The 26,872-nt window shown below is 38.4% G+C and overlaps 1 protein-coding gene across 1 annotated transcript in view; it reads right to left on the bottom strand.

Moving 5' to 3' along the window:
* Positions 1-4,208: 4,208 nt before the first annotated feature.
* Positions 4,209-26,872, bottom strand: part of RAB10 (RAB10, member RAS oncogene family) — an 89,512-nt gene continuing 66,848 nt past the window's right edge. The window contains exons 3-6 of the mRNA XM_035000728.1: positions 18,212-18,350; positions 12,077-12,166; positions 11,459-11,560; positions 4,209-6,741 (exon numbers count right to left, since the gene is read on the bottom strand). Of these exons, the coding sequence (XP_034856619.1) occupies positions 6,658-6,741; positions 11,459-11,560; positions 12,077-12,166; positions 18,212-18,350 (415 nt within the window). The 3' untranslated portion in view covers positions 4,209-6,657. The remainder of the gene's footprint in view (positions 6,742-11,458; positions 11,561-12,076; positions 12,167-18,211; positions 18,351-26,872) is intronic.

The raw sequence follows: 26,872 nt of genomic DNA, 5'->3' as shown, positions 1-26,872 counted from the left end.
CGGCAGGGAGCCTGCTTCTCCCTCTGACCTTCCCCCCTCTCATGTGCTCTCTGTCTCTCTCATTCTCTCTGTCTCAAATAAATAAATAAAATCTTTAAAAAAAATAAAAATAAAAATGCAACTTTAACACCCTTTTACGAAATGTCTTCCACTGTTTAAATGAAGCAAATTTGGTTTTTACTATTTGCCGCTAAGAACTGCACAGAGGGATATTAAGCCAAGGGATGGAAGATGCAATTTGTTGCCCGACCTGTTTTGAGGCCTACAGAGAGCTAAGGAAATTTGTGTAGCACTGTGGGTGGACCATTAAGGCTGTAACGTGGATTGGGGCCTGGAACGTCCTCAACTGTTGGACCAGGTCAACTCACTGTTTTATTTCCCGGGAAGCTTGGATGATGACAAACTATGGTCAAAGCATGACACATCTTTGCTGTAGGCGACAGAGCCACCGTAGATTCTCGAGCAGGACAGTGGGGTGCTCAGAAGACAAACCTTCTGAGTGTGCAAGAGGGACAAGGGGAGTGAGCGGGAGAGCAATACTAGGTGGCGAGTTAGGCAAGTAACGCCTTGGTCTACAAAGAGAGGACGACGTATTGAAACAAGAGCGGTGGGAATGTCAAGGGGAAGACAGGTGACAATGGAGGAAAACTGAACGGTACTAGGTGACCATGAGGGGAAGAGTCATCACTGGGTGAGGTCTCAAAGTTGGGTGACTAGAAACAAGAATAGTAATGTCACCTCCCACATGAGTGACCTAGAGTTGAAACTGGAAAAGTGATCCCTATCCTAGGAATTTATTCTTCACACAATTCTCTTCAAGCATTTATTTCCAAGGTGACACGTAAGTGGCCTGTGTTGATTAAGAGGGGTGGGACGAGTGCCTCGCCCGTGCTCGGGGGTTCTCCCGGCCGCAGGGATGTGGGAGGTGCCCCAGTGAAGGGCACAGCGTAGAGGGACTTCAGAGCCGGCTGGCTCATCCCAGCGTGCTGTCCACTGCAGCATCTGCCTTCAGAACCTGCCAGACCCGTGGCTTCTGTAATTGCCCACGTGACACCGAGGAGGCTTTAAGCACTTCAGAAGGGGCCCAGGTGAACGGCCTCTCCTATGAGTCCGATCATTTCCAAGGCCACATCCACTCTGACCCCTGCACATCTGGTCTAAAGTAAATAGACCTTTTCCACTTACCACTAAAACCCTGCACTTCAAGCACTCACGGGAAAGCTCAATCTTGGACTGACTACACTCAAGCTCCAGTCAAGATGACTGCGATCATTTCAGAATCAAATGAGAATGGTAATTGCCCTTTCTTGAAGAAGCAAATGAACTCTGTCTGTAGCAAGTTATATCACCAGAAAGCTACAAGTCTACACTCATTGCTTCAGCTCCCTGCAGAAATGCCACCACGGGTTTTCAATGTACTTTTCTGTTTTACAGAAATTAGCAAAAATGATAGAGCAAAATGACAAGCAAATTTATGCATTTTATGAACTTGCATTGGAGACATTTTCACTTTGATAGCCAATAAGCCTTAATGGTAGAAATTTCTGAATTTTGTACTGGAGATTTTTTCTTAGCAACCGTTCTAAGGTGCCACAGGATGACACCTCTCTTTATCTTGGTGCTGGAAATCTCAGATCTAAATTGTGTCCCAGAAAAGCTTGAAGTCCTCAGTTCCCCTACAGGACCCTTCAGCTTGCATCAAGTTATACTGTACTAGTCATTTATTACAACCTATCTCAAACCTAAGAATTTGGCATAAACTATATCCAACTGCCTACTTTCCCCTCTCCTGTATTTTGAGTTTTTTCACCATTACTTGTGGTAGTGATTAATAGACAACACAGGTGCCCCTCGAAGTCTAGCTTTAGAAAGCCAATTAAGAGAAATGTGAAAAGCAACTACCTTACTGTTTACTTTCAGCCAAAAGATGGTTTGGAGTAGGGGCGCCTGGGTGGCTCAGTCGTTAAGCGTCTGCCTTCGGCTCAGGTCATGATCCCAGGGCCCTGGGATCAATTCCCACATTGGGCTCCCTGCTCAGCGGGAAGCCTGCTTCTCCCTCTCCCACTCCCCCTGCTTGTGTTCCCTCTCGCTGTGTCTCTGTCAAATAAGCAAAATCTTAAAAAAAAAAAAAAAAAAAGATGGTTTGGAGTAGGAGGAAACAAAATTGTCAGGGTGCGGGGGTGGGGGTGGAATATGGGTTTAAACTAAAACTGTTAACTGGGCTAAGTACTTTCAAGGGCATGACTGTTGGAAGGGGCCAATGTTAAGCTCAATGGTTACATTAACTAGGTAAGACTTCATTCTAGAATTCTTTGTTAGCTCTGGCACAGAGCCCATATTACCTCCATTAAAATCATAACCAAACCTTAAGACCTTATCCTGAGAAACCGTGAGATGGTGAAGGTGAAAACAATGAGCACTGGCGTCAGGCTTGGTTTCAAAATCCAACTCCAGCACCAATGGGATGTGCAACCTTAGGCAAAATACTTAATCTGAGACCGTTTTTTTGTAAATAAACGGTATTTTGGATACCATCTCACCAGGTCGTTGGGGACATAAAGAACACAGAACAGTGTCACAAGTAACTAGTAGGATCCCTAGGAGGCAAAAAATATTCTTTCCCGGGGCACCTGGGTGGCTCAGTTGGCTAAGCGACTGCCTTCAGCTCAGGTCATGATCCTGGAGTCCCTGGATCGAGTCCCGCATCGGGCTCCCTGCTCAGCAGGGAGTCTGCTTCTCCCTCTGACCCTCCTCCCTCTCATGCTGTCTCTCATTCTCTCTCAAATAAATAAATCTTTAAAAAATACATATATTCTTTCCCTTACACATATTTGAGCTTAAAACCCTGGGTTGCCCTCTGCCATCATTTTAGCCTGGTCCTATTCAAATTTCAATTAACCTACTAACTTCCTATGTGATCAATCTCCAGAACCTTCCAGCTTCTCCCTCTTCCAACACATCTAGACTTGTTTTTCCTCACACACACACTGCGCTCACCACTCTTGAGGGCTCACCAGGATTCCCCATTGCCTATCGTTGTCCAGCTGGACTTCTGGTTTCTTACATAAGCAAAGCCTGTTTCGAATTTACCTGTGGTCCCGTCTTACCCTCCCCCTTAGCCAATCAGTCTACTTACCTAAGAACCAATTCATGTCCCTATTCCCTCAAAAAGCCAACTATTCCCATCAACTGAACTTGCTCTTAACTATTAATACAGTACTTAAAATCTGAAACACATCTAGTTGGATCTTTTTTAAGAGTAAGCTCTACGCCCAATGCATGGCTTAAACTACTCCCACCCTGAGATCAAGAGTTTGCATGTTCTATTGACTAAGCTAGCCAGGCACGCCTTGTTGGCTCTTATATACACTTAGCTAATGATCGCTTTTGCTTTCTAAACTAGATCTCAAATTTAAGGGCAGAGACCATGTTCTATTTTCCTATACCAGGTCTCAGAAAGAAAATCATGGGACTCACCTTAGACACACGAAACAAAAAGTTGGAGAGTGATGGGGAAACCCCTCTGCCAAATCAATCAATCTTTAAAAAAACAAAAAACACTCCAGGTGATTCCTATCAACACTGCAGGACCTTGTCCTTCTACACATTATCCTTCCCGCAGAGATAATCTTGTCAACAAATACTTATTTCTGTTGACTAATAATGCCCTAATAGGGGATTAACCTTTTCTTTATATAAAACAAATTTGTCAGGGCACCTGGGTGGCTCAGTCGGTTAATTATCTGTCTTCGTCGCAGGTCATGATCCTGGGGTCCTGGGATCGAGCCCCGCATCACATAAGCTGCCGCTTATGGTTCACAAAAAAAGTAAGAAATACTTTTTTCAGATAAGAGGATAGTCACTGCTAAAACAAGCATTCACTCTCCAGGCTGGGAGCCTACCTTGGAGCCCCTGGGTAATCAGCTGTGTTCAGCTGCAGTTGGCCTTGGCACATTCTAGTGTTGTTGGCTGGGGAGTGACTGACTGGTGTCTCTTTTGACACCAGGATGATTTTGCTGAGATTTCCATTTTTTATGTAGTTTCTTACCAAAGATAGTTCTTGAAATTGCTTTCTGGTTTCCCTAGGCTGAGAAAGTTATTTCCCTTCTATTTCTGCTCCTCTAATATTCAGTTGGCTATTTTGTATTGTCTTCAGAAGTAATCCTCCATCTTCAACTCCATAAATAAATGAAAACCAAGTCACACAGTTGGAAATCAAGTTTTGTTTTTATATGAACAGAAGTAGACCATCTAGAAATATTTCAGTTTATTTAAATTGTTAAGTAGAATATGAAACCGAATTTGTAGCTAGTACCAGAGAATGGACTTAACTGTTTGGTGTTTAATGAGAACAGCTTCTACACAGGATCCCAAGAGACTTACAGAAAAAGGGGCAAAGCCCTAATATTAAGCAAATAAAACTCATGTTTCAAACAGGTTATACAAAAATTGATTTATACTCCATTTCCCTTTTTTTTTTGATATTTAGAAAGTGCAGATTTAACAAAAGGTAGCCATATCCTTTCTATGTACAATGCCGATTATAATTATGCAAACAAAACTGTCAGTCTTTTACCCAAAAATCCCAGTGTTTAGCTCTCAAACCTTAAGTCACTGAATTGAATAAGGATTAAAGAGGGTTAAAAATAAAAAAGCTATTGCCACATTCCAGATGAAGGAAAGCAACACATACATTAAAATTAATCTAACAATAGTAGGTTTAACCTATAACTTTTTGAGAAGCTTAACATCATTTCATTATTATTTTTAGTGGAAAATTAGGGATTATTTGGCAATGCTGCTTTTACTAGTAAACAATGATAAAGTCAAGTGAAGGAAAAACCTAAGAACAACCAGTGAGGCATATAAAACTGTTTTTAGGGCACTATCTGAAAAATTCATGGATGTTTACAGCAGATACGTCCCTATGCTGTGGACGTGAGCCAAGAGGGCATTAAAATGCTATCCACGACACAAGAGAGACTTTTCAATGGAAGCTGCTGTCCTAAACTCAGCCTCTGCTAGAAATGAATCATGCTATTCACAATTATTTCAACAAAGGTATCATCTTAGGATGCTAGCAGCATAGCAAACTTAACTTACCCTATCCTGATGATAAGCAATGAAGCAAAACTAGAAAAATGACGTGAAAAAAGGACAGGGTTAGAGATAGCTGGAGATCTTATCTGTACATGAAAAGCCTTTTGTTGTCCTTTTCCCAAATCCATGGTAATACACATTTTCCAAAGGGATGTGAAGACAGCACTTAAAATTAATAATATTCTAAAGTATTTCTAATCTTAAGGTAAAGACAACTTAACACTGAAAAAGTGTTCTTCAAAGGCCAAATCTCAGGATATTTGGCAAACATGTTAATCAATTTCACTCCTCCTTCCCACCATTTAAAACAAAACCAAAACCAAAAACAACCAAACCTTTACTGGGCTACCAAACTGCGAGAGGAGTTGCCAGAATGGAGACTCAAACTTCGGTTACAAGATTTATTCTAGGAAAGTGAATAGGCTATACACCTAATTAGAAAGACAAACCACAACACCCTCCAAACACTAGTGCATGCAATTAACTCTTCCATTTCATAAACTCAGTGGATAGAAAGGGAACAAAGAGAGAAGGAGAAGAGGAGCATGAAGTAAGAGAGCGAATGGAGGAATCCGGGGCAGAAGTTTTAGGAGAGAGAAAATGAGGGGGAAGACATTTGATAGTAGTAGGCAGTTAGAATTTATCTTTCAGTTTACTTATCAAGGTAAATCAGTACTTTATGTTAAACTTGAAAAACCTACTAGTTTGCCCCTTTCATTTTTAAATAACTCATACCATTGGGTGGTGGGGGAAGGAGAAGCAAATAAAGCAGCATGCAGGAAGACAGACACAAGGAAAAAGTGGCCAAAAAGAAGAACTGGTGGCAGGAATAGTTTTAAATATCAAGGCCACTTAAAATAAGACTCAGCAAACCAAAGCTATCATTTCTGCATTACCCTTTGTCCTCAATTAACTACTTTGAAAATTACAGCCAAGCAAACCACAAACATTTTAATGGTTTATGTTTGGATGATATGTATGTCTCCTGCACATGCTTCCACCAAAACAAACAAACAAAAGGAAAAACCAAAAAAGTTCCTTTCCACATAAGGCACAGGACAAAATTAATCCCATTTACATATTCAAGGCGAAATGAGTGTTTTCCTGGCTTTTGTTTCTTTTGCTATCACATGTCTATAGATTATAGGGACTCAAGCACATTATCCATGACAGAAAATTCCACTGTTGTACAAAATAAAATTGTTAATTCTAACTTTTATTCTCATACAATTTGCAGAATAGAGTTGAAATGATTGCTATAGGTTTTAATGTTGATAAGAACTGGACTATAATACAACTGAAATGCAGTGGTGAGCTGAGCAAGTACATTTAAAAATGAAGTCACAGACATGATTTTTCTATACATTTTCTTGTTTGAAGAAAATTATAAAGTCAGCAAGCAGTCACAGATGAAAGAACAAATAAAACAGGTGGACTGGATAGTTAAGATGAGGAACAAAAATATCTGTTTAGAGTTAAAAATGGACAGAGTGGTTTATTTTGCAGCAAGAGGAGAAAACAGGGTGGTGGATGGCAACTGACGGAACATGAGGACGCTCAGCAACATTTGCTCTTCCAGCCTGTCACGCCGCCTCCACTGCTGATATCTACATTTTCACTGTTGGGCTCTTTTACAGGGGTCTGGAACAAACACACAAGGAAAGTAACTCATGAAAAACATTGCTATGGAGAAATCACGATTCAACAGAAATATTCTCATAAAGGTAACAAAATGTAACTCAAGTCACACGAGATAAGGATTTCTCTCCCATGCACAGTAAAGATTTGGCAGCTTTGTTTTCGATCTACATTTTACCTGCTTACGCCAAGCTGTGAAATGTCTGGAGGCCTCTAGGCATCCCTTTAATAAAGCTTCCAATATCTTTTCTGCTCTCGTTTGCACAGAGGTTTGCTAATAACTCTTAGCTCCGACCTCTGAGTATCTAGTATTTAAGAAGCATTATCGAGCATCTGTATAAAACCAATGTTGGGTCAAGTCTAACCTCAGAGAAGTGAAACAGCCCTTTCTGTATAGTTACTTGCTTTTTGAGACTGAAGTTTGTAATGCTCTACCATAGATTTAAAAAGGCAAGCTCAACAATGATATGCTAACATTAAGTGGAAGAAAAAGGGTAGGGCAGAATGCCAAGTTGTGTAATTCATGTTAAAAATGGATATAGAAAAAAATCAAAAGGAGAGACACCAAATGTTAACAGTAGAAAACCCTTAGGTGGTGGGTTTATGAGTGATTTTATTTTCTTCTATGAATAATCCTGTATTTCCCCAATAACCTAAATATTACTTTTAAAATCAAAAGAATATATTTTCAATGGATAGCCTATACGGTATGTATGAAAGGAACATTTTTTTTTTTTTGAAATTGCTTACATATAGTAAAGTATACAAATCTTAATTGTGCTTGATGGATTTTTAGTATATAAAGTAAAGCTATCAGATCAAAACATAGACTATAATACCCCCAGAAGGCTCCCATGTCCCTTTCCAGCCAGTACTATCCTCCTAAAGGTAACCAGTACTCTCATTTCTGTCACCAGAAATTAATTTTTTTTCTGTTCTTGACATTCAAATACCTGGAACCACGTTTTATATATTCTTTTATGTATGATACCCTTTACTTAGTATCAGTCTGTGAAATTTATCCAGGCTATTGTGTTAACAGTAGGTCATCACGAATGAAATTTTAAAAGCTAGGATGTAACTGGGAACATATTCTCGCATGGAAACAAGAAAAAGTCACGTAGCCCAAGAGAAGCCCTACTTAACTCATACGGAGGTGAAATTTTGACTTGCACTTTGAGCTCACCTACCTACTCTCCACTGCCTTATGGGATTCTTCTCCTCATTTTATGTTAAAGCTACAAGTTTTGCATTAACAAAATCTTTGCGTTTTCCTGAACAACCAACTTTATTCCTATTGCAGATCTTGAGAAAAATGACAGAAGAAGAGAAAGAGCCCTTCAAGTACCTATCTCACAGCAAAAGAATATGGTTACACAGGAAATACTCTTTCTCTGGTAACTTCCAGGTGGTCAGTTAAAAGTACATGGATGTTTAAAAAAAAAACCCAGGGATGTCACTATATTCATTCACTTTAACACCTCACTCACAGTCTATCCTCTTACAATTTAACTTAGATCCTTGAAAGAGACTCTCTGAGGGCGCCTGGGTGGACTCAGTTGGTTAAGCAACTGCCTTCAGCTCAGGTCATGATCCTGGAGTCCCGGGATCGAGTCCCACATCGGGCTCCCGGCTCAGCTGGGGGTCTGCTTCTCCCTCTGGCCCTCTTCCCTCTCGTGCTCTCTGTCTCTCATTCTCTCTCTCTCAAATAAATAAATAAAATCTTTAAAAAAAAAAAAAAAAGAAAGAAAGAGACTCTCTGAAAAAAGGAATTATCCCATGCAGAGTAAAACATTTTAAAGCCAGAAGTATTAATTAAGTTTATTAAATACAACTTTAAGCTATTCCTAGCCAAGAATAAGAAAAGGGCCAATAACTAAAAAAGTGAGCAAAGGAGTAAAACAAGTTTACAGAAAAGGAAATATAAAAGTGATTCTTAGACCTATCTTTAAAAATGCCACCATACTCATAAGAGAGCTGCAAATTCAACCTACTTTTTTTTTTTTTTTAACCTGTCAGGTTGGGAAAGATCTGAAAGTCTTACAATCCATTATGTGGGCCAGAGTGTGAGGAAACAGGCTAGTAGGAGTGGGTACAACCCTCATGCCAGCACGTGGCAACATGTACCAGAATTATAAAAATGTACATATATGCTCTTTGGCCACTTCTAGGAATCTGTCCTTTATATACTTGCACATAATCATATGCTTGCAAAATGATTTAAATATAAGATTATTCACTGCAATACAATTTATGAGATCATAAGGCTGAAAATCACCTGCATGTCCCTCACTGAGAAAACCTGTTTAATTATGACATATCCAAAGGAGTAGCATTCAATTATTTAAAGAGTGGAATTATTTTACTTATTTTAAGTGCCAGAGTACAGCATGTTGCCTTATCTGTTTTAAAAAGGGGGGAGGAATAAAAATATATATTCGTATTTACTCATATATTAATAATTAAGAGGTTAATTACATTGGTTACCTGTGGGGGAGGAATGAGGAGTTGGGAGAATGTGGTGGGAAACTTCTCTGCACTTGCACTCTCCTTATTTTAAATGTTTGAACCATGAGAATGAATTACCTATTCAAATAATTAAGTTAAAAATGTTTTAAATTGCTTTCATTCTGAAGTTAATTTTTCTTTTACTAACTCTGGAGAGAAATCATGGCACAGAGAGCTGCTAGTTAGGAAGCACTCCTGTATTTCCCATACGTCAATGTAAAGTAAGTTTATGTTTGATGTTTTAACTCCTAACTTTACCACATCAAAAAGCATATGTATGTGTATGAGAAAAAAATGGGACCTCACATTGGGGCGTGCCTACATGGGGAAGACTCCAGACTGAGATCTTTATTGGTGTACCCATAATTTTTAACCTTTACTATAACAAGGAAGATCTATCATACTGGGACACAGGTTATAAGACTACATAAGCATTATATTTTTTAAAAAAATGCCAAGATTAGTGAGAAAATCAAGGGATACAGTATGGACAGAAAAAAATCAAAAACAATGGAGAAAACCAAAAAATCCAGAAAGAGAAAGAACACAAGAGACAAGAGTATTTCAACAAGTGTTATGGTAAATTCTGTGGGTAATGAATAATTTTTCACTGTGACCTACGAAACTCTGAAATGCAAAGTATTCCACTAATTAAAAGAGGATTTTTCTATTCCTGTTATTTCCTTCATTTAAAAATACGAACATTTTTCCTTGTCCCTCTAGTACTTTATTTTTCTATTCTTCTATTTTTATTTCTCACAGGAATATTTTCAAATATAAAAATTCCTCAAGGAATTCACGGGGTTTTACCTTTACATACTGTGAAAGAATATTTAAAAAATTTTTAAGTTGTTTTTATAACTTTAAAAAGATACATTAAATTTTCTAAACAAAACTATATAAACGTAAGAGTCATTGTGTAATTCTGTTCTGTGTCTCCTTCCCCTTACCACCGTCACCCACTTGGAATACTCACTATTTAAGTTTGGTATAGACCCTTCCAGATCTTTATTTGCTAAACATAACCAAACATATGTGTGCACATGCATATGCATGTGTTTGGTATCATACATAATTTTTAAAAATAAGATCGTACTACATGTATTATATCCTAACATGCTTTTTATTACTCGATATATTATAGATACCAGGCAGAGGTGGAAGGACACAACTTTTATAGTCACTGTGAATAGCAATATAACTGACCAACTTTTTTCTGGTTTGAACACACAATTATAGTTAACGGATAACATTTCACTATAAAAAATTAAGTTGTTTGATTTCTCCCAAATTTCACTCAATTTATATTTGAGATGCCATCTCTATTACAGCTTATGTTTTATAGATATATATACTTTTTAATTTGGGGATTGGTTTTTGAAAAAATACTGTCATTTCAATCATAAACATAGAAAGGTTACCAGAAGCAATTACATTTTCTCCTATACAATGCCTGCTTCTCCTTTAGGAGCTGTATCAGATTTTTTCTGTTTTTATGTGCATTTAAATGTATCATACAGATTGAACAGACAACTCAGGATTCATAACCAAATCTGCATACTATAGTCATTTGAGGAATCCTATGAGAATCAGATTTCCCAATTTTGCTACAAGTTACTCATTGGTAAGTATGGGGATTCACAAATTAAACCCAGAAAACTAACCCTGAAGTAAAATGAATTCCCTGGGATCATATTTCAGCAATTTTTAAAATACTACAGATTGAAATGACTGGCTAAATGAAATATAGGGATGGATTTATTCACTATATCATATATACACGCTCTTTACTGGCACACCTTAGAAATGACTATATAGTTGGAAGAAAGTGATTCTGTAGCAGTAACTATTATCTTAAATTTTAAAAAACTATCTATGGAAATGCAAAGAATGTGTAAGAGAAGTGAGTCCAAAAGTAAACAGAAGAACCATAAGACCATAGACCAGACAAAAAGCTGAAAAAAGGAGCATGACACTGGGGACTTGAGAGTCAGTGAGGGAGCTCAGAAGAGTGTTACCGTGACCAGACGCTACAGATTTCTAATGGCTCACTGTTCCCCCCAGTTCCTACTTCACTTTAGAGGGTTAGATACTGGTGATAGGTAAACATTTAGGAACAATACCACCAAAATCTAATTTCTGTATGTTAATCCAGTACTTCAAAAAAGAACTGTGACACTGGGCACCTTGGGAAGTAAAAATAGGATCTTACCTTTCGAAGGATATCTTCAGCTAATGTGAGGAAAGCCTTTTCGATGTTTATATTTGCTTTTGCACTAGTCTCAAAAAATCTAATACCATGCTCCCTTGCAATCTAAAATAGAAGCAAAATGTCATCACAAAATTATCAAGCATAGAGTGCCAACTGTTGACTTTAGCACCCTGTAGGAAATAATAATATTCTAAAGGAAGCAGTCCCTACTGGGTTATATAAAGCAGAGTACTTCAATGGGTCACGATTCAAATGGTCAAGTTCTTTCAAAAATAAATAAGTAAACAAAAATAATAATAAAAGAATCCACTCCTCACTTCATGAGTTTACTTCAAATACTCTGAGGTACTTAAAGTCTTAAGTTAAAAAACTGAGGATCACTGATTTGTATTTTTCCCTCTTTGTAGTTTAAATACAGTTGAAAATACTACTACCAAAGGTTTGATTCTCCCACACCTGTTAGATATACACTGAAAAAATTCATTCAAATGATAAACTGTTTCCCACAGCATTTATAAAACAATGTGAATAGTTCAGCACAGTCCATTACCACTACCAAATGCGATACCATCTTCACAAAGAAAGGGCAGCATATTAGTTTCATTCATAGCTTTTTACCTGTTCTCCTTTTCCTTTAGGTACAACTCTTTTATCATCCATATCACATTTGTTTCCTAGTAACATCCTTTCCACATCTTCATTGGCATGCTACAATGGAATGAAGATTTAATTTACATCATATACCATGACTTATAGCTTAATATTCTCTAAAGATGACTTTATTTTTCTCAATTTTCAGTGTCATTTTAGTAATCTGGAAGTTTTAAAGCAATCACCCTGAAATCACCCCATGCTAAAAAGCCTACACAAATTCGTAAATTACTTAGAAAAGGAAACATAATTCCTAAGACATGACGCTGTCAAATATTATTTTACCCCAATAGGAGGCTGTCTAGTTTCTAGATGTATTCTCACCAAAACTGAAGATACAGGCAAAAGATCTGAAATGAAATCTCTTATGCATAATCTCAATCCAAGCTGGATCATGATTTTAGATAATGAGTATTACCCTGTAGAAGCCTTAATTAAAAATTCTACAGAGCTCTTAAAATCTCAAAAAGCTACACTGCTAGGGCACAAGAAGATCCCATGCAGAAAAATCAGTTAAAAACAAATGTTTGCTCTACTGAAATCCTAACAATATCATTTGCACAAATAGAAAAATCCATCCCTGAAATTCATATGCAACCTTGAGGGACTCTGAACAGCCAAAATGATCTTGAAAAAAAAGTACAAAGCTGGAAGATTCATACTTACTCCCTGATTACAAAACTTACTACAAAGCTACAATAATCAAGAGTGTGCTACTGGCATAAAGATATGTACATGAATAAACAGGACAGAGAGCCAAGAAATAATCCCTTGCATGCAGGATTTTCAACAAGAGTGCCAAGCCCATTCAATGGAATAGTCTTTTCAAAAAATGGTCTTGGGCATACCAGATCTCAATATGTGGAAGAATGAAGTTGGACCCTTAACTTACACCATATACAAAAATGAACTCAGAGTGGATCAAAGGCCTAAATGTAAGACCTAAAACTATAAAATTCAGGGGACGCCTGGATGGCTCAGTCACTGAGCGTCTGCCTTCGGCCCAGGTCATGGCCCCCGCATCGGGCTCCCTGCTCGGCAGGAAGCCTGCTTCTCCCTCTCCCTCTCCCCCTGCTTGTGTTCCCTCTCTCGCTGTGTCTCTCTCTGTCAAATAAATAAATAAAATCTAAAAAAAAAAAACAACTATAAAATTCAGAAAGAAAATATAGGAGAAAAATTTTATGACACTGGATTTGGCAATGGTGTCTTGGATATGACACCAAAAGTATAGGCAACAAAAGAAAAAATAGGCAAATTATACTTCATCAAAATTAAAAACTTTGGTGTGTCAAAGGTCACTATCAGAGTGAAAAGACAACCATCCCCTGGAGTAAGAAAAATATTTGCAAATCATCTATCTTTGGCCCAACACTCCTTTCCCTGAATGTATCTACAGTCAAGGTAGTTAAGTTCTCTAGATAACGAAAGTACTTTGAGATTTGTCTTAAATTTGAATCGATTACATTCTTTCCACCAACCCTATCCTTTTCTTTTTTTTTTTTTTTTAAAGATTTTATTTATTTATATGACAGAGAGAGACAGCGAGAACAGGAACACAAGCAGGGGGAGTGGGAGAGGGAGAAGCAGGCTTCCCGCCGAGCAGGGAGCCCGACGTGGGGCTCGATCCCAGGACTCTGGGATCACGACCTGAGCCGAAGTCAGACGCTTAACGACTGAGCCACCCAGGCGCCCACCCTATCCTTTTCTGGGTAACTTTTACTCATTTCTTCAGATCTCAGCTTAAATGTCATTCCTCATATCAAAGCCTGTTTGACTATTCTGGGTCCTATGCCTGCACACCATATAAATTTTAAGATCAGCCTGTCAACCCCCCACCCTACCCCCCAAGATAGCAGCTGGGATTTTGATAGGATTACACCGAGTCTGCACATCACTTTGGCTAGTGCTGCCATCTTAACAGTGTGAAATCTTCCAATTCATAAACATGGGTGTCTTTCCAATTACATGGATCTTTAATTTCTTTTAACACTTTATGGTTATCAGTATGTAAGTTTGTACATCTTTGGTTAAATTTTTCCTAACTAGTTTTTCTTCTTTTTGATGCTACTGTAAATGGAATTATATTCTTAATTTCATTTTTGGATTATTCACTGCTAGGGTATAGAAATACAATTGACTTTTGTATACTGATCTTGTATCCTCCAAGCTTACTGAACTTGCTCATCCATTCTAACAGTTTTATTTTTTGGTGTATATTCCTTGGGATTTTTTCTCTTTCTTTCTTTCTTCCTTTCTTTCCCTTCCTTCCTTCCTTCCCTCCTTCCTTTCCTTTTTTTTTTAAGATCTATTTATTTGATGGGGTGCCTGGATGGCTCAGTCGGTTAAGCATCTGCCTTCGGCTCAGGTCATAATCCCAGGGTCCTCGGATCAAGCCCCACATTGGGGTCCCTGATCAGTAGGGAACCTGCTTCTCCCTCTCTCTCTGCCTGCTACTCCCCCTGCTTATGCTCTGTCTTCAAAAAAAAAAAAAGATTTTATTTGAGTGAGAGAGGGAGAGAGGGAGCACACAAGCAGAGGGAGGGATGGGGGGCGGGGGAAAGCCAGATCCCCACGGAGCAGGAAGCCCAATGTGGGGCTCGATCCCAGGACCCTGTGATCATGACCTGAACCATAGGCAGAGGCTTAACTGACTGAGCCACCCAGGCACCCCTCCTTAGGATTTTCTATATACAAAATCTCATTATTTACATATACAGTTTTCCCTCCCAATATGGATTTCCCCCTTTTCTTCTCTCCCTAACTGCCCTGGCTAGAACCTCCACTACAATTCTGAACAGTACTGGCATACTTCTCATTTTCTTGATTGTAAGGACAGGTACGCTGTTCGCTGTGGGATTTTCACAGATGTCCTTTACTAGGCTAAGGATGTTCTATTTCTAGTTTTCTGAGTGTTTTTATCATGAAAGGATGTTGGATTTTGTCAATTTTTTTTCTGTGTCTGTTGGCATAATAATATGGTTTTTGTCTTTTATCAATATGGTGTATTACACGGGGCACTTGGGTGGCTCAGTCGGTTAAGTGTCTGCCTTCAGTTCAGGTCATGATCCCAGGGTTCTGGGATCAAGCCCCGTGTTGGGCTCCCTGCTCAGCGGGGAACCTGCTTCTCTCACCTTCTCTGTCTGCTGCTCTGCCTGCTTGTGCTCGTGCACGCTCTCGGTCAGATAAATAAATAAATAAAATCTTTAATTAAAAAAAAAAAAGATGGTGTATTACAAGGACACCTGGGTGGCTCAGTCAGTTAAGTGTCTACCTTTGGCTTAGGTTGTGATCTTGGCGTCCTGGGATCGAACCCCAAGTCGGGCTCCCTGCTCAGCAAGGAGTCTGCTTCTCCCTCTCCCTCTGCCCCTCCCCACTGCTCATTCCCTCTCTCTCTCTCTCAAATAAATAAAATCTTAAAAAATAAAATAAAATAAAAAGACAGTGTATCAGACTGATTTGACTTCTTATATTGAACCACCCTTGCATTCCTAAGTAAATTCCTCTTGACCATGATATATAATCCTTTTAAAATGTTGCTGGATCAATTCAGCTTTTTTTCAGTTAAAGCTTTAATTTCTACAACAAAGTGAAAATTAGGCAACACCAATCTCTTATATGTCAGAAAAACAGATTTTCTTTTTAATGGCTGAGTTTTCTGTATCTTAATTCTCATGTTGGGAAACTGAAGCCATCCGGCCTACGAAGTGCATAAGGCTATAATATAAATAAAAAAACGTATTTGGCCTTGGTGCCCTGGCACAGAACTCCTAATTTCCTGAGTGACAGAGTGTCTTCTGTTGTTCTTAACAGGGCCCTTTCTACCTACCTAAGTTTATGGTAATGAAGAACTAGGGCAGAGGGGTGGCCTACAGAGCTTCACAATGGAAGCTGGTCACTAGAGGAACCAAACATGATTAAAGAATTGGAACTTTCAAGGGGCACCTGGGTGGCTCAGTCTATTAAGGGTCTAAAGGGGTCTGCCTTCAGCTCAGGTCATGATCTCCAGGTCCTAGGATCAAGCCCAGCATCAGGCTCCTTGCTCAGTGGGGAGTCTGCTTCTCCCTCTCCCTGCTCATGCTCTCTCTCTCTCTCCCTCCTCGCAAATAAAAAATAAAAATAAAAAAAAGATTTGGAACTTTCAGCCACTCCCCTACGTCCCATGAGGTGAAGGGGGCTAGAGATTAAGTTTAATCACCAGAGGCCAATGATTTAACTAACCATACCTATGCAGTAAAACCTGAATCAAAATTCTGAAACAATGAAGTGAGGGGACCTCTTCCAGGTTGGTGATGAACACATCAAAATGCCCAGAGGGTGGCATGTCCAGAGATGGCATGGGCGCTCTCTGTTCCCCAACTCCCACACCTTGCCTGTTCATCTCTTCCATTTAGCTGTTCCTGCACTGTATCCTTTATAATAAAATTATAAATGTAAATAAAAACACTTTCCTGAATTCTAGGAGTCATTCTAGCCAACTATTGAACCCGAAAGTGGGTCCTGGGAACCCCCAAATGTGTAGCCAAGTCAGACAGAAGTATGGGTGGCTGAGGGGACCTAGGACTTAACATTTGAAGGAAGGGTAGTCCTTAAACTTGGGGAATCTGACACTAAGGCTAGGCAGTTAGCGTCAGAATAGGACTGAATTGTAGGATATCCAGTTCACGTCACAGATTCTGGAAAGCTGTTGGAAAAACAATGCACAGTCTCTTTATCAATTGCTCCTACTATACGTGCTACTTGGCTAAATCATAAAATAAAGGCTAAGAAAATCCAAAATGGAGCCTTTTTTGTTTAAAAAAATCTGTGTATTGTTGGGGCGCCTGGATGGCTCAGTCATTAAGCGCCTGCCTTCGGCTCAGGTCGTGATCCTGGGGCCCTGGGATCGAGCCCCGCATTAGGATCCCTGCTCAGCGGGAAGCCTGTTTCTCCCTCTCCCACTCCCTCTGCTTGTGTTCCCTCTCTGTGTCTCTGTCTAATAAATAAATAAAATCTTAAAAAAAAAAAAATCTGTGTATCATTAACTGATTATTAAATACTAACAGGCATCTCTTTGAAGATTTTTTTAAAAAGATTTTATTTATTTGACAGAGAGAGGGAGTAAAAGCAGGCAGAGCGAGAGGGAGAAGCAGGCTTCCCACTGAGCAGGGAGCCCGATGCGGGGCTCGATCCCAGGACCCTGGGATCATGACCTGAGCCGAAGGCAGACACTTAACCAACTGAGCCACCCAGGCACCCCTCTCTTTGAAGATTTATTGCAGCGATGGAAAAGTTAGTAATGAGTTGTCAGGATTGCTACCAATGAGATATCATTATCATGAGTCTAATACTGGCTTAACACTTGGTCTTCTAGCCAAAAGTGCTTTAAGGTGTTAGCCTTAAGGAAATCCAAAGCCCAGCAGGCTGCAATAAGACATGAAAAATAATTTCAACAAGAAGCTACCTATATTGCAGAACAGAAACAAACTGGCTTTGACACACATTTTACCTTATAAAAACTGACATCTTCACATGCAATATGGCACTATTTTCTTGGTTAGGTTTTTACCGCATTACTACTCTGTATCTTTCAAAATGTCTAGAAATGATCTGACGTTTCTGTTGTTTTAAATTACTACTGAAAAATTTAGTTAATTCATTCATTCAATAAAAATTCACTGAGAAAGAATTCATTTAGGGGCGCCTGGGTGGCTCAGTTGTTAAGTGTCTGCCTTCGGCTCAGGTCATGATCCCAGGGTCCTGGGATCAAGTCCCACATCGGGCCCTTGCTCCATGGGAAGTCTGCTTCTTCCTCTCCCACTCCCCCTGCTTGTGTTTAGAGAGAGGTGTGTAAAACCACTGGTAGCTTCTACATGGGACCATCTTATAAGATGGCTGTATATAAAGTTTTTTGGGTAAGTTAGTAATTGCCTTGGATGGGGTTCTAGATAGACTTACCCAAATATTTAAGGGAAAGGTAGATAAAATATAACATTAACCTTTAAGAAGTAGAAATAACTCAATAATAATAACAGTACATTATATCCTAAACATCATTTAGAATTATTCTTAACTAAACACAAAAAATGGTCTTTATAAAGGGTTTATACAATTTCTAGGTCTTACCTCATCTATGTTTCTAAGCCATTTGCTGATGTTTTCAAAACTTTTACCATTGGTGATGTCATATACTAGCATGATACCCATTGCCCCTCTGTAGTAGGAGGTTGTGATGGTGTGAAATCGTTCCTGGCCTGCCGTATCCCTGAAATAAACAGCAATAATCTGTATTGAGCATTTTGATATTATGACATTCGAGATAAAGGGCAAAACAGTAGAATGGTTTGGTAAGATTAACATTAAATCCACTATATGCTACAAAGCAAAACAGTACCACCACTCACTTAATTCTTAAATGGAAAATAATTATGGTTTATTCATACAAATATATATGTGTGTGTGCGTGTGTGTGTGTGTGTGTGTGTAACTTTTTTTAGTCAAAGGAAATTCATGACCTACCTATAGTGGATGAAAATCTGGGAGGGAAACCCACAGAAAAATGACACATAAAACTCTTTTAAGTTATTTTAAAATGAACACCAGCAAGTGTGATAAAAACTCCTGAAATTCCATTTTATTCAGTGATCTAGTTCCATAACATAACACAAAAGCACGTGGAATGTTTAGAACATTAAAGCGTTAAACCATAGCACAGCCACATTTACCTTTAGGATCATTTACAAAATGCTGTAAAGATAACCTCATTTTTAAGTAACAAGATGGAAATATGTAAATAGTATTTTTCAATTCCTTCATGCCAAAGATCCGAGACATGTATTTTGCTCCTGTAATTTCCCCCTCTTGTTTGCATCACCAATTTCTTCCTTTTATGGATCATTCTCATCAGCATACATACATGTTTCAGTATCCCCTTTTCTAAAAAAGCAAAATTAAAACAAAAAACCCCACTCTCAGCCCTACACCCCTCCAACTAACATCACATTTCTCTGTTCCCCTCCCTAGCAAACTTTTTTTTTAACTTTTATTTTAAAATAATTATAGTCTCACAGGAAGTTACAAAAATAGGACAAAGAAGTCTTGCGTATCCTTTACCCAGTTCTCCCCAATGGTAATATCTTACACCATAGTACAAAAGCAAAACGAGGAAATTTACATTGGTACAATCAAAAGACCTTATTTAAAGTCTACTTTTCTTTTTTAACATACACTCGTATGTGTGTGTGGGCACACATGCATGCATGTATGTAGTTCTCTGCAATTTTATCAGATGTATAGATTTGTGTTGTCACCACCACAAACACTGACAGAAAACTGCTGCATCACCCCTCTATCTCCTTTAGTCCCTACATCCTAGCCAATAATGTGTTGTCCATATCTATGATTTTGTCATTTCCAGAATGCTATATAAATGGAATCATGCTATATACAACCTTTCGAAATGGTCATCTTCCACTTTTTTCACCATGATCTCCTTGAGATCCATCCAAGTTGTTGCATGTAACACTAGTCTGTTCCATTTTACTGCTGAATAGTATTCCATTGTATGGACATACCACAATTTGTTTAATTACTCACCCGTGGAAGGACATTGGGTTGTTTCCAGTCTTTGGCCCATTACAAATAAAGCTGCTATGAATAATTATGTACAAGTTCCTGTGTGTACATAAGTTTTCATTTCTTTGGGATGAATACCCAGGAATGTTACTGCTAAGTCATATGATATGTTTACATTTATAAGAAACTACGAAACTTTTCTAGAATGGCTGTACCACCTTACATTCCAACTAGCAAGGTAACAGATCCAGTTTCCCCGCATCCATTAGCATTTGGTGTTGTCACTATTTTTTATTTTAATCTAATAAATAAGGCATGTAGTGATATCATCATTTAAATTTGTATTTCTCTATGGCTAATGATGGTGAACATTTTTTCATGTAATTATTTGCCATCCATATATCCTCTCTGGTGAAATGGCTGTTCTTTTCTGTCCATTTTCTAATTGGATTGTTTGCCGTCTTTTTTTTGGTTTTTTTTTTTAAACACTGCTACATGTTGAGAGTTTTGTACCTAGTTTTTTAATTTCTTGACAGGGTCTTCTGGGAGTGAAAGTTTTAAATACTGAAATCCAAATTACTGATTTTTAAAAAATCTTTTATGGATCATGGTTTTAGTGTTATACCTAAGAACTCTTCACCTAGTCTTAGGTCCCAAAGATTTTCTATGTTTTCTTCTAAAAGTCTATGGTTTTATATTTTATATTTAAACTGATGATACAGGGGCACCTGGGTGGCTCAGTCGGTTAAACATCTGCCTTCGGCTCAGGTCATGATCCCAGGGTCTTGGGATCGAGCCCCACGTTGGGCGCCCTGCTCAGTGCGAAGCCCGCTTCTCCCTCTCCCTCTGCCCGCCGCTCCCCCTGCTTGTGCTTTCTCTGTCTAGATAGATAGATAGATAGATAGATAGATAGATAGATAGATAGATAGATGATACATTTTGAGTTAATTTTTGTACATGTGTGAATTTTAAGTAGAGGTTCATGTTTTTACTTATGGATGTCAACTACTCTAGCACCATTTGTTGAAAATGTTGAGGAAATAGCCTTTCTTCATTGAATTGCTTTTGCACCTGTGACAAAAAATCAATCAACCATAACCCAGTCTATTTCTGGGTTTTTCTTTTTGTTCCAATGACCTATGTGTCTATGCGGCCCCAAATGCCATACTGTCTTGATTACTGTAGCTAAATAAAGTCTTAAAACCAGATAGATTCCTCCCACTTATTTTTGCCAGAGTTGTTTTAGCTGATCTAGCATTTGCATATAAGTTGTTGTTGTTTTTATGTGGGCTCCATGCCTGGTGTGCAGCCCAGTGTGAGGCTTGAACTCACAATCCTCATATCAAGACCCAGCTGAGATCAAGAGTCAGATGCCTAACTGAGACACCCAGGCAACCCTCCATATAAATTTTAAAACCAGTTTGTCTATATCTACAAAAAAATCTCCCCAACAAACTTCTTTAAAGAGTTCTCTAATTTCTGTCTTCCCAAGTTCATTTCTCAACCAATTCTAATATGACTACTGCTACTACTATTCTACCAAACTGCTCTTCTTCAAAGGGTCTCCAAAAACCTCTGCTAGCTAAATCCAGGATTTAGTTCCTTTTTATATATTTTATTTTATTTTATTTTTTTAAAGATTTTATTTATTTATTTGAGAGAGCGAGAATGAGAGAGAGTACATGAGAGGGTCAGAGGGAGAAGCAGGCTCCCCGCCGAGCAGGGAGCCCGATGCGGGACTCAATCCCGAGACTCCAGGATCATGACCTGAGCCGAAGGCAGTCGCTCAACCAACTGAGCCACCCAGGCGCCCTCCTTTTTATATATTTTAATCATTCATCAGGATGCCATAAAATTGACCACATTCTCTTCTCGAAACATTTTATTCTCATGCTTTTCTGACACCACATGTTTCTGCTCTTAGTTCTACGGCACTAACTGCTCATTCTCAGTAGCTTTTGCTGGCATTCTAACATTCAGAGATATAGGGGCTGACATTCTCCATATAGTAGCCAGAGTGATCTTCTTTAAATATGTGTCTGAGCATACCATTTTTGCTTAAAACTTCCAATAGCTTCAATGGGGAAAGAGTTAGCTTTTCAACAAATGGTGCTAAAACAACTGGTTATCTCCATGCAAAAGAATGAAGTTGGACCCCTACCTCATACCATATATAAAAATTCATTCGGGGCACCTGGGTGGCTCGGTTGTTAAGCATATGCCTTCGGCTCAGGTCATGAAGGATCGAGCCCCACACCGGGCTCCCTGCTCAGTGGGAAGCCTGCTTCTCACTTTCCCATTCCCCCTGTTTGTGTTCCCTCTCTCACTGAGTCTCTCTCTGTCAAAGAAATAAATAAAATCTTAAAAATTCATTCAAAACAGATCTAAGACCCGAATATAAGAGCTAAAACTATAAAACTCTTAGAAGAAAATATGAGAAGGATGTTCAACATCATTAGTCATTAGGGAACTGTTAATCAAAATCACTTCATACACCCTAGGATGGCTATAATCAAAAAAGCAAACAATAAAGGATATAGAGAAATTGGAACCCTCATACCTTGTTGGTATAAATGTAAACTGATGCTGCCACTGTGGAAAATAGTCTGGCAGTTCCTCAAAATGTTAAACATACAGCTACCATATGATCCTGCAATTCTACTTCTTGGTATATAACCAAGAGAAATGAAAACATATGCCCACACAAAGACTCACATATGAATGTTCATAACAACATTATTCATAATAGCCAAAAAGTATAAACAACCTAAATGTCCATCAACTGATGAATGGATAAATAAAATGTGGTATAGTCATATAATGGAATATTATTCAGTGATAAAACGGACTGAAGTACTGATATCTGCTACAACATGGGTGAGCCTTGATAACATTAAGTGAGAGAAATCAGACAGAAAAGATCAAATAATGTATGATTCCATTTATATGAAATGTCCAGAATAGGAAAATCTACATAGGCAGAAAGTATATTAGTGGCTGCCCTGGCTAAGGGGTTCGGTCAGGATGGGGAGTGGCTGCTAAAGAGGACAGTTTCAAAAAAAGAGTATGGAGTTTCTTTTGGGGAATATAAGCATGTTCTAAAATTGTGATAATGGTGAATATATATACCTTGTAAATACACTAAAAAATTAGTTTTATACTTAAATGGGTGAATTATGGTATATGAGTTATGTCTCATCTCAATAAAGTCATCACAAAACAAACACCAAGGATTACTAGGCTTAAAAAACACAATTTCCGGGGAGGAGGATGGGGGCATGGGTTAGCCTGGTGATGGGTATTAAAGAGGGCACGTTCTGCATGGAGCACTGGGTGTTATGCACAAACAATGAATCATGGAACACTACATCAAAAACTAATGATGTAATGTATGGTGATTAACATAACATAAAAAAAAATTTCCAATTCATTATAACCAGAACCAATTCCAAAATCCTTATGTTGAGGTTTACAAGTGTTACAGGACTTGTTCTTTTCTCCAGCCCCCCAAATTTTGAGGCATTCCTTTCCCTGACAACTAGAGTCATGTGTTGTTGTTGTTGTTGTTGTTTTTTAAAGATTTTATTTATTTATTTGAGACAGAGAGAATGAGAGAGAGAAAGAGAAAGAGAGCACATGAGAGGGGGGAGGGTCAGAGGCAGAAGCAGGCTCCCCGCCGAGCAGGGAGCCCGATGCGGGACTCAATCCAGGGACCCCAGGATCATGACCTGAGCTGAAGGCAGTCGCTTAACCAACTGAGCCACCCAGGCGCCCCTGTTGTTGTTTTTTTAATGTCCCCAAATTCACAAGCTTGTTTTCACTTGACAGCCTCTACACTAGCTGTTCCTACAGTCTGCCTATACATGATTGGCTCCTCATGTTCACATTTTAACCATCACCTTAACACTGAAGCCTTCTCTGACCACCCAATTTAAATAGTCATCCAGTCTCTCTTCATTCTATATCCCTGCTTAACTTCTCTGTATAACACTTATTACAGATTTATTTACTGTTTGTCTCCCACGCTCTCTAAAATTAAAGTTCCATCAGAGATCTGTCTTATTCATTACAGAATCCATTCTATCTACAAGACGAATAAGCATTCAAATGTTAATGAGTCAGTATTTCAGAATATTACCTTGCAGATTCTGTATTATTTTACATATCAATCTGCCCCAATTCAGTTACATGACCCTTAAAAATGTATTTTAAAAATAATGCTTATATGCCTAAAAATATATGTAGCCAGAAATAAGAGAACTACCAGTACATCAATATTCCTTACATTCAATCCTGGTGTACAATTACCATGTTCATACATCTGCCCTCTATCCATCTAACCATCAATTCAAATAGTGTGCTAGGCATATACAAGAACACACACAGAACATGGGTTTGGAGTCAGATCCAAGTTTATCCTCAGATTCCAATCCTTCCAGGTGGGTGACCTTAAAGGTATGTAATCTCTCTGAATCTTTGTTTTTTCATTCACAGCTAGAAGAAATAACTAAAGTAAAATTCCATAATTTATTTGTGTGTGTTATAAATAAGCCAAAAGCAATCTGTAGTATAAAAATATGCAAAGATGCAATAACGTCATTTTGAGATTCAAAATTTGTTTTCAATTTGTCCTAAGTCAAAACCATCTCTGCAGATGCTCTTTCAAGTTGGTACCTGTCTGTGTTTAAGCTGTACTCAAAGCTGCTGTTTCACAAGGAAATCCCTGGCTTTGCCTAAAGCCTATTTCAGAATAAATGTAAAATAAAATGATTTTTTATTTAGCCAAGATGATCTGGCTGGATTTTTCAACTTTTGTAAGAGAATTTCAGCCCTGTCACTTGCCCATCTCATCTCAAAGTATATGGATCTGCCCTTTAAAATAATGTAAAATCCCATTTATTCATTCTGCAAGTATTTACTGAACAAATAGTACATGCCAGACACTATTCTAGGCACCGGAGAGAAAGCTGTAAACAGAAAAAAACTCCTGCCTTAATCAAGTTTTATATCCTACTGGGGGTAGACGACAACCAAATAAATCATAATTTCTAAACTATACACCTTCAGAGGGTGAAAAGTACCAAGAACACAAAAAGTTAAAGAAACTAGGGGCTGATGTTGGGGATGGTGCAAGCAAGGAAAATTTTAAACAGGGAGGTGAGGGAAGGCCTCAATGAGAAGAGAAAGGGAGTAAGGAAGTATCTGGGGGTAACAATGTTCCAAGAATAGGGAAGTATAAAGTATAAAAGTATAAAGTATAAAAACAAGTATAAAGGTCCTGACCCATGGTTGAGGAATAATAAGGTGGTCAGTAGGATTTCAGCTTTTCCTCTGAGTGAAATGAGAAGTCTGTTGCAGGGTTTTACAAAAAGAAGTAACTTAGCCTGGGTTTAAAAAGCATCATTCTATTTACTGTGTTGAAAATGGGTGTGTGTGGAGAAGCAGAGTTAGGAGGTAATGCAATACCAAAAACTGCCAACAGAACTGTCATTTAAGAAAAACCATCAAAAAGGGCGCCTGGGTGGCTCAGTTGGTTAAGCATCTGCCTTCGGCTCAGGTCATGATCCCAGGGACCTAGGATCGAGTCCCAAATCGGACTCCCTGCTCAGCAGGAGTCTGCTTCTCCCTCTGACCCTCCCCCCTTCTCAAGCTCTCTCTTAAAATAAATAAATCTTTAAAAAAAAAAAACAAAAAAAAACCGTGTAAGAGACAGGCTATCAGTTCTTCCAGATTGTATCCTTAAATCAAGTTAGATCAGTAAAGGCTACACACACAGGCACACATACATATTTCTATCTGTATATTTATTTACATTCTTAGACCACAATTTTTATATCATTACCTTTAGTATGTTAATTTATTAAAAATCACAAGAAGGAGCTTTATGAAAATGTATTCTGTATTTGTGATGATCTGTTTTCTCCCCCATTCTTTACATTATTTTTGAAAAGAGTAATGTAATCTACTGTGCGTAGCCCTCCTTCTTGGTTCTTTTTTACCTTGGCCCCCAAAGAAATTTCTAGGTAAGTTTTACAAATTAAGCATAGCAAATAAGTTGTCCTTCAGAAATAGTGTATTTACATCTTCCATTTTCCTCAATTCCAAATTCTTGTTCTATCTTGTATTAATCTTCTCTATTTAGTCACAAGGTACCTATAATTACATGTAATTTATGATTTCATGAAAGAACAACAAAAATTTTGTCTCATCACAGTTGAAATAGTTTAGTTCTTTTTTTTTTTTTTTAAAGATTTTATTTATTTATTTGAGAGAGAGAGAGAGCACATGAGAGGGGGGAGGGTCAGAGGGAGAAGCAGACTCCCCGCCGAGCAGGGAGCCCGATGCGGGACTCGATCCAGGGACTCCAGGATCATGACCTGAGCCGAAGGCAGTAGCTTAACCAAATGCGCCACCCAGGCACCCTAGTTTAGTTCTTTTCTAAATAGGTAAAAAGTATAAATCAACTAATAATTCTATACCCTTAGAGAGGGGTTAAAGTTTCCTAGCTAAAATCCAGGATGGAAATGTACTTACTCAGGACAGAGTATATAGCACCTGGGCTTCCAGAAGTGCCTACTGGTTAGAGTGCAGGAGGCATAAAACTTGTACTTTATTTTTTGTCATTAGTAAAAACAATTTAAAGAGATCTTCCACAGCACTTACCTATGAACAACCACCCCCAACACTGTCTAGCTATGATATGCTTTCTTCTTTCCCATTCATTCACATTACAAAATTAGCAAATTATATGCCCATTTCGATGTCAAATCTATGACTAAATTCTCTACCAACAAAGAATACACTGCAAAAGAAACTACTTAGTTAAATCTAAATCAACAGCACTTAGGAGGTTTTATAATACTGGTTATATATGAAATGTCAATATAAAAGATACTGAACTATTAAGGGCCCCTCTGAAAGGAAAGTAATCACTATTTAGTTAAGTTTCTGTTTTGATTCATGACATTCTACTCCATCTTTTAGTCTCTTCCACTTCCAAAATCTCTTACACCCAACTACCTTCCTTCTTCTTATATGCTTTCCCTGCTAAGTTTTTTAAAGGCTTTCTACATCCCATTTTCATTTACACATGTCATACATTTATACCTTCCAACATGACTGTATCCACCCCACAAGATGATCTGGCTCCTTGACTCCTTGATCTCAAATTACCCTTTTCCTGAGTCCTGTGTAGATACTTAAATCAGCCCC

Source organism: Mirounga leonina, unplaced genomic scaffold, assembly GCF_011800145.1.
Source record: "Mirounga leonina isolate KUSES-001 unplaced genomic scaffold, KU_Mleo_1.0 Mir_125, whole genome shotgun sequence".
In the NCBI taxonomy this organism is placed as follows: Eukaryota; Metazoa; Chordata; class Mammalia; order Carnivora; family Phocidae; genus Mirounga; species Mirounga leonina.
This window is presented reverse-complemented; position numbering and strand designations above follow the sequence as displayed.